The sequence below is a fragment of the Carica papaya genome, chromosome 7 (assembly GCF_054855325.1).
Source record: "Carica papaya isolate Zhongbai chromosome 7, ASM5485532v1, whole genome shotgun sequence".
Taxonomy (NCBI): domain Eukaryota; kingdom Viridiplantae; phylum Streptophyta; class Magnoliopsida; order Brassicales; family Caricaceae; genus Carica; species Carica papaya.
The window spans coordinates 4,334,811-4,347,061 of NC_142315.1; the positions used below are offsets into that span (position 1 = coordinate 4,334,811).

A 12,251-nucleotide genomic window follows, 5' to 3' on the forward strand; every position below is an offset into this window, starting at 1 on the left:
GACCCCCATAAATACCAGTAGGCTGATAAATGAGAAAGTTATTGTTCCGACTGATTGAATATGAAATTATGATACTGTTTATGTTATTAACTTTGTAGGTCGGTTTTGAAAATCTCGTTACGGTAAGCATGCGACAAATGATTTTATTTATGATAAATGAATTTTAGTTAAATTAAGTGCTCTATTAGTGTTTTAATTTTATACAAATCTTTATTTATGTGTCGGTGATATAGTGTGATATCCTTACTGGGTTAGCATAACTCATCCCTTATTTAACCATTTCAGATCAAGAGTACCAAGTTCCAGAACCCGATCTGCAGGAAGATTACGAGTAGATGGTAAATTTTTTTTTTTCTGTTTATTTCCTTATTCTTATGCTTCTTTCAAAAGAGCGAACTCTTTAACGCTGTTTGGTATTTTGAGTTATTTGTGTAAGAAATGTAAATTCTGAACATTTATTACGTTTCCGTACTTTAATTGTCTTTTATTTTCTTTTGATATTTTCGGAGTCGTTACATATTCAATGACAATAGGATTATCCCTACAAAAGCAGGTTATTTTGTTCATTTAAGTAGTGGGCAAATCATTCTGTGTTATTTATTCAAATTAAATAAGAATAACAGAATTTTCAGTAATTCTCAAGTATTGTTTTTCCTTGTACCTTCATGTAGAACCTAAGAAATAAATCTCTAGAAGTCTCTCCAAACATGATAAGAGTTCTTAACCTGGAACTTTAGTACCATGTAGGGGAGATAATTTTGTAAATAGATATGGCTAAAATGCAAATAATCCATGCTTGAATGAAAGAACTCTGGTGTTGCATGGATTGTCATTAGGCTTTCTCGGTGCAGGTTAGGTGGAAGGCGGAGAAGATCTCATTTCAGAGTAGTTATTCCAAAGAATATTGAATTATTTCACACCAGAATGATTTAACTCCTTCACATAGTGAAGAAACTTTAATCCCCATATGATTCTCATGGCAGGAGTGTCTCTACCGCAATAGGTTCTTAACTCTTTTTGAGTCAGAAGTCTAGCAATCTTTATCTGATATGAGATCTTTTTCTTAACCAAGTTATTGACTAGCCCCATGTTTTTTTAAGCAAAAGATTCGGACAGCTCAACCACTGCTGAAATCATGATATATTATGTTAATTTAAAATGAGACCGCTGTATCAGTTTCAAATAAAACAGTAGTAGGGAAATACAGAATGGTACCAACATAGAAGGTTCATTGATTATTGTAAGATCAACTAAAATTATTGAGGTGGCATTTTGTTCTTTGGTCGTACGTTCCTTTCAAAGATTGTGGATTGGCTTTCACATAATTTAGAAATAATAAAGCATAGACCTTTTCAATGCCTTGTCTTATTTTTCTTTCTGCCTTTCTGTCAAGATTATTATACATACTTGCCGTCTCCTGTTGGGTAGCTGCAACTGAAGAAACCAAGAACAAGAAAACCAAACACGCAGAAAGTGGAAGCAGGATAAGGAAGAATTGAAGCTATGTGCGGCTGCTGCGGAGACGATTGTGAATGCCGGCCTTTAGGCTTTCTGTTAGGCCTGCCCTTCGCCTTCCTCTCCCTCCTCATCTCCCTCATCGGAGTAGTCGTCTGGATTGTAGGGTCAGTGACTTACACCCCTCTTTCCTTCTTATCTATTGCTATTAATTTCTCGAGGTTGATGGTTGGGAAAATTTTACTGATTTGGGTTATTTGCAAAATTAAAATTATCACTACTCTAAAACTTGAATTCCTCAAACAATTGAGATGCAATTCCTATCTTGGGAGAAATTAAATTTGCACAATCAAATTTTTTTTTTTTTTTTTGTATGATTAATGTTTATCTTTGACTCCAACTATACTTGTACGGTGATGCAGGCTGGTGTTGACTTGTATATGTCCATGTTGCTTGTGTGTGACAATCCTAGTTGAGTTTGCACTTGGGTTGATCAAGGCTCCAATTCTGATCATGAAGTGGTTCACCTCTAAAATCCCTTGTTAGAATTCAAATCATATTTGATTCAATACCTACCCATCTGCTAATTATTCATCTTCCCATTATATAATCATGTGTTTTGTTTTTTTAATTCTTTGACCAATGGTACATGGTTGTTGATTGGAGTTTAGGTCACATAACATGTTCTGTTTGTTCTTTATGGACCTATTTTTAATTTCAATTATTTACTTATTCAATGTTCTTCTTTTCCTTTCATGGAGTATTTTGTCTCGGTAAAATTTATTTTTTTTCAAAGAAAAAAATGAAAAAAAACTTTGTACTTTAAGTTCAAAACCAGTTAATACTGTGACAAGTTTATTTAATTTGATCATCAATTTTTTTTATTTTTTTTAAAATCAAAACTAAGTATTTTGTACATTAGGTCTCAGAAAATTACTTATTTTTCTAGCCCTTTTTCTATCATTACAGATCTACCTTGTGTCTCCAGCTTCTTATTTCCACTCAGTGTAGAAAGAAAAAAATTTGAACTTCCTTCTTGTTACTCGGTTATTTTCAATCACTAAAATTGATACAAGATGAAATCGCAAATAAATTTACTTAATCTCGTTTAAATTTACTTAAAATTTAGTAAGGTTTCACTCGAATCCATATGTTAAAAACAAAAATTCTTAAAATTCACCGAAAAAATCTAACTCTTAGTGTGAGAAAATATGGTAAATATATTCAATCCATGTGCAACAAAATTCAAAAAACTTACATATCTCATATGTATGCATAAACATATCATGGGACAATATTTAAACATTAATAAATACAAAACCCTAAACATATTAGATTTGTATGATTTAAGCATCTAACTTCATGGAATGTGATCTCCTCAATCATATTAAAAGGCTTATATAGATTAATAGGTAGTTCGAATGGAAAAGGCAAAAACCAAAAATCCCAAAAAGACAAACGTTGGCCTTAATTAGGGTTTCTTATAGTTTTCTTGCCCCTTTTTTCTTAGGTCTTCTTTTGTGCTTTCTATAAAAGTAAATTTATCTTAAATAGACTAATATCATAGTCTCTTTAATTTGTCTTACACGATCTAAAAAAAAATTTAACTGAATTTTTAAATAATATTTTTTTCTTAAGTAATTTTTACTTTATGAATTAAAAATACTATTAAAAGTTTATTGAGCGGTATTTTATAAGAAAAGTAAGAGAATATTGGATTATAATAAGTGAAAAAAATTTACACATATAACCCACATGGTTGATTGGCTTTGGAAAGAAGAATCGTGATTAGAACCATGCGATAAAGACCCTTCTTCCTATTTACTTTCTCTCTCAATGTATTTTATGTATTTAAGTATATGTTAATTTTATTTTTTAATTCAGATTAAATGATTAATTAACTTATCATATAAACTTGGCAATAAGATCACTTAACTATCATTTAATTAAAATTAAACAAAATTTGTTAAAGTTGATGGACAAATTAGTTTAATTTATTATAGATTTTGCGACAACCAAAATCAAAGATGATTTTTACAACAATCGTTAATCATTAGTAATTCTCCAGTGCGAATTTCATTACAAAATCTCGCGTCAAATTCATGTACAAATTTGTTATGCAATTCGTAATTGACAGATCATGTTGTTAAATTTGTGATGCAAATTCATGATCCCTAGGTTTGCTTGATAGAAATTAATTAGGTTGAAGTGTATGTGACATTTGGTTACTAGATCGCATAACACACATGATATATCATGTTGCAAAGTATAGGGATCATTTCCTTACTCTCTTTCTCTCCAAGTTTGTTGGAGTATTTTCAGAGAGAGATATATTATAAGAGATATTAATGTCGACTTTTTCTGAGTAATTTTCACGTGAAACTTTGTAAACATGGTGCCTACTCACATTTATAAGTTTTATATTATGATCGACAATTACATTTTTACGGTACGTGAATAACTATAAGTTCTAATACAAAAATATGATATAATAAATCACTATGATGAACTCAAATTTAAAAATTAATTTATACTACTATTATTATAAAAAAAATTTAGTTGATAAAAATATAATCTTTTATAAAAAAAGTTTATTATGATCATTAATTCAACTAATAATAATTACTATTGATAAATTTAATATATTTCAATCTAAATTAAATCATATCAACGCTTTAAAATTTAAAAAATTAAATCGATTGTGTATAAAATTATTTCTTAATAGATTTTTATATATAGTGAGCATATAGGTCTAACCAAAAGATAAAATTTAAAATAAAATAAAAAATAATTTTTATAATTTAAAAGTGAATAATAAATTAAAAAATTAAGAACTAAACACGTAATACATAAATATATATATGTAAATAATTTGTTCCTCGATTATGAAAATATATATATAAGTCAATTTGTCAACATCAGTTTATGGGCATGATTTCCCAAAAATTCCAGGCAGCAAGCTCAGCTTATTGGCGCGAAAACATGGAAGGAAAATATTATTCATTATGAAATTTCAGCGGTTTGACGCAAATCCGTAAATGTGGAATCAGAAGCTTCTCTAAAATTTCTTTAACCGACTAAAAACAAAACCAACCGATAATCGCCCATGTATCTTTTTCTTTCTTCTTTTTCCCCTCAATCAAGTTCAACATTGAAAAAATCAAATGTAAAAAGTATTTTTTTATATATATATATATATATATTGAAGAATTAAATATGATATTTAGAATTTTGACCGAAAGATTGAAAATTTAAACATGAATAATTAAGGAAATCTTATCTTTTTATATTTTCTGTATAATATCTAAACCCTTTGAAGTGGGTTTTGGCGATCACCTGAAATTGACGTAGAAATGGATAATTGAGAAATTCGAGAAATTCGAGAATGAATGCTTACAAAAACGTGCATGTTTACACAGAGAACATAAATGGAGAGACGAGAATATATATATATATATATATATATATATATATAAGAAATATTCAAAACAAAACAAAACCAATCTCTGGTTTCTGAATATTCCTACACTGCACTAAAACCAGCAACAAAACCACTCATCTCCCCCCCCCCCCCCCCCCTCATAGCAACTATTAATAATACTTGTTTATTTCTCTATTTGGAAGCTTTACACTTCACCTTCCATCTTTCTCCCTTTTCCATATTTAATTTAAACCCTACAAACCAGCCCATTGTTAAGCCAAAACATTCTTCTCCATCTCCTTCTTCCTATATTAACCCCCATCGTTGATTCCCACCACACCCATATCACATTAAGCACATTTTTTCAGTCCGTATTAATGGAAGCAGGTAATAGGATCGGCTCAACCGCTCACCCAAGCTCCGCGCCGGCACCGGTACCGGGCCGCTCCTGCAGTGGCACACTTGGGCGCCACCTGGCTCGACGGCTGGTGGAGGTTGGGGTAAACGATGTCTTCTCTGTGCCGGGTGATTTCAATTTAACGCTTTTGGACCACCTGATCGCCGAGCCACAGCTGAATCTGATCGGCTGCTGTAACGAGCTGAACGCCGGATACGCCGCCGATGGGTATGCGCGTGCCAGGGGAGTTGGAGCCTGTGTAGTGACTTTCACTGTTGGCGGGCTCAGTGTGCTGAACGCCATTGCTGGGGCTTACAGCGAGAATTTGCCTGTGATTTGTATCGTCGGTGGCCCGAATTCAAACGATTATGGGACTAATCGGATCTTGCATCACACCATTGGTTTGCCTGATTTTACTCAAGAACTCAGGTGCTTCCAAACTGTTACTTGTGCCCAGGTGAGTTTAACCATTTTCAATCCTGTCTACATGTTTTTTCTATTGGGTATTTGTTTTTCTTAGTTTTCTTGGTTACCCTTACCCTATTGCTTGATTGATTTATATATAAGCATAACATGTGTATTTATGCTGTTTGATTATATGCATATATAAAAGGTGGAGGCTGTAGTTGACTAGGAATGCTGTTGTGTTTAATGTGGTTTGGTGATGCAGGCAGTGGTGAATAACTTGGATGATGCTCATGAGCTCATAGATACTGCAATTTCTACTGCTTTGAAGGAAAGCAAGCCAGTCTATATAAGTATAAGCTGTAATTTGCCTGGAATTCCCCATCCAACTTTCATTAGGGATCCAGTCCCCTTCTTTCTTGCACCCAAGTATGGTTTCCATCTCACTATTTGCTTTTTTTTTTTTTATTGCCTTTTTATTTTGGGTTCCTTATTTTGTAAGCCTTTCATGATTTTAGATACTATTTGGTTGGCTAAATATGAAAGATGGAGCTGAATTATAGGTTTGGTATAAAATCCAGGGGAATTAAGAGAGTTTAATGATATAAATGTTTTGGCTCGTCAAATTTCTTATCCCTTTTAATGTTTAGTTTCTTTAACATCCACAACCAGAAGTTGTTTTACTAGACTTTCCTAAATTTATATGCAGGGTAAGCAATCAATTAGGACTGGAAGCAGCTGTAGAAGCAGCTGCTGAGTTTTTGAACAAAGCTGTGAAGCCAGTTCTTGTGGGTGGACCAAAGTTGAGGGTAGCAAAAGCACAAGAAGCTTTCGTTGGGCTCGCTGATGTCTGTGGATATCCAGTAGCTGTCATGCCATCAGGGAAGGGATTGGTCCCAGAGCATCATCACCAGTTCATTGGGACCTATTGGGGTGCTGTTAGCACCAGCTTTTGTGGGGAGATTGTGGAATCTGCTGATGCATATCTCTTTGCTGGCTCCATCTTCAATGATTATAGTTCTGTTGGGTATTCTTTGCTGATCAAGAAGGAGAAATCAATCATAGTGCAACCGAATCGTGTGACTATAGGAAATGGTCCTTCGTTTGGCTGGGTATTCATGGCGGATTTCTTAAGTGCATTAGCCAAGAAGCTAAAGAAAAACACCACAGCTCTTGAGAACTACCGTAGGATCTTTGTGCCCCCTGGAATCCCTCTGGAGTTTAACAAAGATGAGCCTCTTAGAGTAAATGTTCTCTTCAAGCACATTCAGGTAGTCACCTAAAGCACAGTTTTTGAAACTTCCATTTTCATACAGTTAGTCCATTGTCGTTGAATTTTACTGAAGACACCCTATCCAAATAATAAAGCAATTGAACTAACAGATATTTTGATTGGCTTGACTTTCAGATTTTAGCCTGCTTGATTGCCTTCCACATTATTCTTTCACCTATTTGTTCATCTTTCTTTGTTGTTCATTTTAAGTTTGGGTAAAAAGCTTCCATGTCTAAGTAACATTGAAGGCATAAGAAGGGTCCTTAAGTTTTAAGTTCTTAAGGTCCAAAAAACTTAAGCCACCTAAACAGCATGGAAGTTCAGTGCATAAGATGGATAATACATGGATATATAGCAACATCAGTTGTTATTTTTCTTAATTTTAAAATGCCCCGCTGTTCGTGTGCTTTCATCTATTGGATTCCTTCATATTCTTGTCTCTCAATTTCATTTGTTGAACTTAATGAACAGGAGATGCTAAGTACTGAAACTGCAGTAATTGCTGAAACTGGGGACTCCTGGTTCAACTGCCAGAAACTCCGCCTTCCTGAGAACTGTGGGTAAGAAAAAAGAAATTTTATATGAATATTCTAATACAGCTTCTACTTCAGCTTCTACTTGTTTCTTTATTAGCAGTCTCCAAACCATCTATCATCAATTGATGTTAGGTATGAATTCCAAATGCAATACGGATCTATTGGTTGGTCAGTCGGTGCAACTCTTGGATATGCTCAGGGTGCCAAAGACAAGCGTGTTATTGCTTGCATTGGTGATGGAAGTTTCCAGGTTTGTGAATTTATCCATTCTTACAGTTAGTAGCTTGTGACTCATTTTTGTTAAGTACCCAGAAAATGCACCATGACATCAGAGGAAATTCAATTGCCAGTCAAAAACAAATACAGTTGGCTACCTGTCAAAGTTTCAAAAACACATATAGCTTTCTCTATAGCAGTTGTTTTCCTTTTTCCTTGTAAGAAATTGGTTAGATATTGAGATAAGGAGTTCGTGTTAAGAAGCTGGAGTCTTTGTAAATATATTTATTAATAGATTTTCATACTGCTATCTAACCATATTACACTTCTCAGGTAACAGCTCAGGATGTTTCAACAATGATCCGCTGTATGCAAAAAAGTATTATATTCCTCATCAACAATGGAGGTTATACAATTGAAGTAGAGATTCATGATGGCCCCTACAATGTGATTAAAAACTGGGACTATACCAGCTTCGTTAATGCCATCCACAATGGTGAAGGCAAATGCTGGACTGCAAAGGTGAGAACAAGTAGGAATATAATCTAATTTCCAACTTACAGGCGAATCTCGCTCATAATTGGTCAACTTCTCTTCCTAAAGATCCTTTGTCATATATGTTTTGCGCATTTCATTAAATAAGAGTGTGTTCTGATCTCTGAGTTGGTAATGGAGTAGAATGAATGATTTAGCTGCAAAATACAGGTACGTACACAGGATGAACTGGAAAAAGCAATAGCAACTGCAACAGGATCAGAAAAGGATTCCTTATGTTTCATTGAAGTTATTGTGCACAAGGATGATACGAGCAAAGAGCTGCTGGAATGGGGGTCGCGAGTCTCATCTGCCAACAGTCGTCCTCCAAATCCTCAATAGTATTGTTCAGCTTTTCTGTATGCTTTAAATCAAGGGACAGTTAATCAAGGTTTTAAACAAGAAGGAAGAGGAAAAAACAAAGAGAGAGAAACAGAAAAACAATGCAGGCCTCCTAATTCTGTATGTTATGATGTACTTGTGTCTTCACTTTTTTATCTGTTGTACATAGATGATGAATAAGCTGCTATTTGAGAAGAGATGTAGCGAGTTGTGAATTAGCATTTTTCCTGTCAATAAAGAGGGCATTTGAACAGTGACTGACATGAGCTGAGGATGACTGTTTTCATGAAAAGTCTATCATTAGGATAGATACTTTTTATCATAATTTTAATAATAATAATAGTAAGAAAGTTTATTAAACTCAAGCATTCAATGTTCGGCAACTTTTTCTTTAAAAAATAAATTTTTCATTTTTCCAACTGAGCTAAGCTCTTGATGAACGCCGGCCTTAATCTGATGGGTTATATCAGAACTGTCCTATGGAGAGACTCAAGTTCAATTGTCATGCCATGAGAGTAGATTCATTTGAGAAAACCTACAAACTATAGATGCAAGATTTACAAACCAATAACTATGCACTTGAATACCCACTCAATGACACGAACTCTATAATTTGAAAGCTGAACTTACACATTTGTTACTGCTTCGATCTCATGCTTGCTAGACAACAGCCACTATGCCAAAAGCAAGCACGACAATAGCCAATATGCCAAAAGTCAGTGGAACTCGTGGGTATGTTTTACCCTATTCATGCTGGATTTTCATTGTATTGGGCCACAGCTATGTTGCTTTACATGCGTTTCATATAAAATGCAAAGAGGTGAGAAAATCCTGATTCATCAAAAGATCAGCGGGACTTACAACTGATACTCATGCAAAGACTCCATATCCCGTTCAACATCTCCACATGCACAAAGAACTGTTGCATGGATGTAATCATCCACTTTGATTCCTTCTGCTTCCATCCGGTACAAGAGCTTCAAAGCCTCTCGGCAGAGCCCATTCCTCACATAACCCATGATCATAGCCTTCCAAGAAACTAGATTGTGTTCAGGCATACTATCAAAAACTTGAAATGCCTCAGACACAAACCCACACTTTGCATACATATGAATTAAAGCACTGCCCACATACACATTTGATAATGCAGGAATCTTGTTTGCAAAGGAGTGAATCAACCTGCCTGCGGAAAGATCTTCAAGATTTGCACATGCTTTTAGAGCTGATGAATAAGTGAAAGAGTTAGGCTTTACACCTTCATCCATCATTTCCTTCAAGAACTCAAGAGCTTCAGACTCATGTCCAAGATTTGCACAGCCAGAAATCATGGCAGTCCATGAAACAACATCTCTAAGTGCCATTTGTTGAAGCACCTTAGAGGCAATATGGTACTCGCCACATTTGCAGTACAGCCATACCAATGTACTTCCTATATAGATATTTGATTGGACAGAATTCTTGATTATTTGTGCATGAAGTTCCCTCCCCTTTGATAAAGCTCCTATGGAGCCACAAGCCCTTAGGATGCTCACAATGGTCAAGTTGTTCACAATTATATGTCTTCTCTTCATTGTTCGAAAGAGGCTAATAGCTTCCTCACCCAGCTCTTTCCTAGAATATCCAGCTATGATCGAAGTCCATGTAACCGTGTTTCTTTTACTCATTGCATCAAATACTCTTCTAGAGTCCAGAATCTCCCCACATTTTGCATACATGTCCACTAAAGAAGTCCCAGTAAAGACATCATTCTTAATCACGTTCTTAATTATGGCTCCATGTATTTGTTTCCCAAGTTTTAATGCCTTCTTCTCTCCACAAGCCTTCAAGACGCTACATGCCGTAAACTCGTTAGGCGAAAACCCATCATCTAACATCCGTGCAAACATTGAGAACACCTCATCGCTATACCCCTGTTGCGAGCAAGCAGCTATCATAGTTGTCCAGCAAACCACATCACGTTCTGGCATCCTATTAAATGAGCAAAAGGCACTTGATAATTCACCACATTGCGCATAGAAATAAACAATAGCACTATCTACAAACAAGTTCTTCAGATTCCTCTTTACTATACAAGCATGAATCTGCCTGCCAAGAGCAAAATCTAACCTCCTACTGCACAGGTTTAAAACACACACAAACATCTTCTCATTAGGTCGAACAGAATCCTCTAAGGAACGACCCAAAAGCCTCAAAGCTTCATCATAAAACCCAAATTTCATATAAGCATTTACAATTGCAGTCCAGGTAACAACATTTCTTTCCGGCATTTCATCAAACACCTTTCGACCATCAATAAAATTCCCCAATCTCGTATAAGCGCTGATCAAGTTATTCCCAACATAAATCGTTGGGGTCATAAACAACTTAACTGCGATTGCATGTGTTCTTTTAACCTCCTTCAGGCTATAACAGGACTGAAGCCAGACTGCAAGCGAATCAGAGTACGCACACTGGCTCACCGAAGGAGTATCTGTGAAATCGGCATCTGTTTTTTCTTGGAAGCTGTGTGTATTTGTTAGTTTCTTGAATCTGCATTCGAAAGTTTTGTTTTTGGAAGAAAAGCTAGAAATTTTAGTATGGTTTTTACAGTAGCTGTGGATTCTTTTCACATTTGAATTGCTCTGGAAGTTTGAAGATTGCAATGGTTGATTAGAGAATAAAGAAAATTGTGGAAGAAGATTGATCTGGGGCGAGAAAAGCGTTAAAGTTTGCATCAGCTTAATTGTTCGAAGATTCCAACCAGAAAACAGAGAGACGAAAACAAGTTCACAAATTGAGCTCTGTACTAGTTGCCATTTCCTACTACTTTCATTTCATAGTCGCAGAGAAGCTCTGTGGAAAGTTGAGGCGAAGACAAATTTACCTAAGACGACGCCGTTTGGAGATTGAATAAGTTTTGCCCATTATTCCAACGGAGAGCTAGATTTTCGCTTATGAGCGGATTACAATTTTAATATAATAATTTATTAATAAATTTAATTAGAATTAATGTAATAAAAATTTTATTAAATATTTAGCTAAAAATTTATTAAGATAATTATAATAATTTCTATTAGAAATAAAATTTTTAAAATAAATTTTTTTGATTAAATATATAAATAAATAACAAAAATATATATAATATTAAACTTAATTTGATTAATTTTAATTAATTATTAAATATATTTATATTCATAGAATCATAGTTATGAAATATTTATTAGTTAATTATAATATTATAATCATATTTTATTAGATTAACCAATATGACCACTATTAATATTAACCATGAAAATCAGAGTTTAATTGCTTGACATTACGTGTTAAGAAATAAATTACTAATATATAAATATATATATATATATATTAGCCGTAAATAGAAGATATAAGTGTATGACTATATGATTGTATCCATGCATATAGATATGCATGTTTTCATACATATGATGTAATCAAATATATATATATTCTCATTAGAAAAATCAAATGTATATGTATTTGTACATGTGTATATGATGTGTGTGTGAGTGTGTCTAGTGAATATATAAATGTATGTATTTATGTATGTGTGTTTGTGTATATATATATATATATATATATATATATGTATAACTAAAAAACAAGGACGGACTAGCATAGTAATCGCAGCGTTGCCCTGCGTCACCACCCTGAGAGGCATTTGCTTAACTGATA

At 34.1% G+C, this 12,251-nt stretch overlaps 3 protein-coding genes across 4 annotated transcripts; 2 read left to right on the forward strand and 1 right to left on the reverse strand.

Moving 5' to 3' along the window:
* The first annotated feature begins 1,206 nt into the window (after positions 1-1,206).
* LOC148252895 (signaling peptide TAXIMIN 1-like) lies at positions 1,207-2,209 on the forward strand. Its single transcript, XM_088207521.1, has 2 exons — positions 1,207-1,622; positions 1,878-2,209. Exons 1-2 carry the CDS (start codon positions 1,504-1,506, stop codon positions 1,999-2,001), a joined length of 243 nt encoding a protein of 80 aa, XP_088063647.1. The 5' UTR covers positions 1,207-1,503; the 3' UTR covers positions 2,002-2,209.
* A 2,823-nt stretch (positions 2,210-5,032) lies between these two features.
* LOC110821947 (pyruvate decarboxylase 1) lies at positions 5,033-8,836 on the forward strand. 2 transcript variants are annotated; one of them, XR_015813124.1, is made up of 7 exons: positions 5,033-5,730; positions 5,944-6,107; positions 6,388-6,949; positions 7,423-7,511; positions 7,588-7,737; positions 8,037-8,225; positions 8,409-8,836. XR_015813124.1 is itself a non-coding variant. In XM_022051928.2 (7 exons), the coding sequence occupies exons 1-7, from the start codon at positions 5,254-5,256 to the stop codon at positions 8,577-8,579; spliced, it is 1,770 nt and encodes a 589-aa protein (XP_021907620.1). In that variant the 5' UTR covers positions 5,037-5,253; the 3' UTR covers positions 8,580-8,836. The 2 variants fall into 2 exon arrangements, 1 of the variants encoding a protein (XP_021907620.1); XM_022051928.2 differs by having other exon boundaries at positions 5,037-5,730; positions 7,620-7,737.
* Positions 8,072-11,482, reverse strand: LOC110821946 (Pentatricopeptide repeat (PPR) superfamily protein). The gene is made up of 2 exons (XM_022051926.2): positions 9,441-11,482; positions 8,072-8,601 (listed from the first exon to the last, which is right to left on the reverse strand). The coding sequence occupies exons 1-2, from the start codon at positions 11,291-11,293 to the stop codon at positions 8,586-8,588; spliced, it is 1,869 nt and encodes a 622-aa protein (XP_021907618.1). The 5' UTR covers positions 11,294-11,482; the 3' UTR covers positions 8,072-8,585.
* Positions 11,483-12,251: the final 769 nt, after the last annotated feature.

Coding starts and splice junctions, on each gene's coding strand:
- LOC110821947 (XM_022051928.2), top strand. CDS start 5,254: ATGGAAGCAGGTAATAGGATCGGCTCAACCGCTCACCCAAGCTCCGCG. Junction 6,108..6,387: donor CCCTTCTTTCTTGCACCCAA/GTATGGTTTCCA, acceptor ATTTATATGCAG/GGTAAGCAATCAATTAGGAC. Junction 7,512..7,619: donor CGCCTTCCTGAGAACTGTGG/GTAAGAAAAAAG, acceptor AATTGATGTTAG/GTATGAATTCCAAATGCAAT.
- LOC110821946 (XM_022051926.2), bottom strand. CDS start 11,293: ATGCAAACTTTAACGCTTTTCTCGCCCCAGATCAATCTTCTTCCACAA.
- LOC148252895 (XM_088207521.1), top strand. CDS start 1,504: ATGTGCGGCTGCTGCGGAGACGATTGTGAATGCCGGCCTTTAGGCTTT. Junction 1,623..1,877: donor GTAGTCGTCTGGATTGTAGG/GTCAGTGACTTA, acceptor ACGGTGATGCAG/GCTGGTGTTGACTTGTATAT.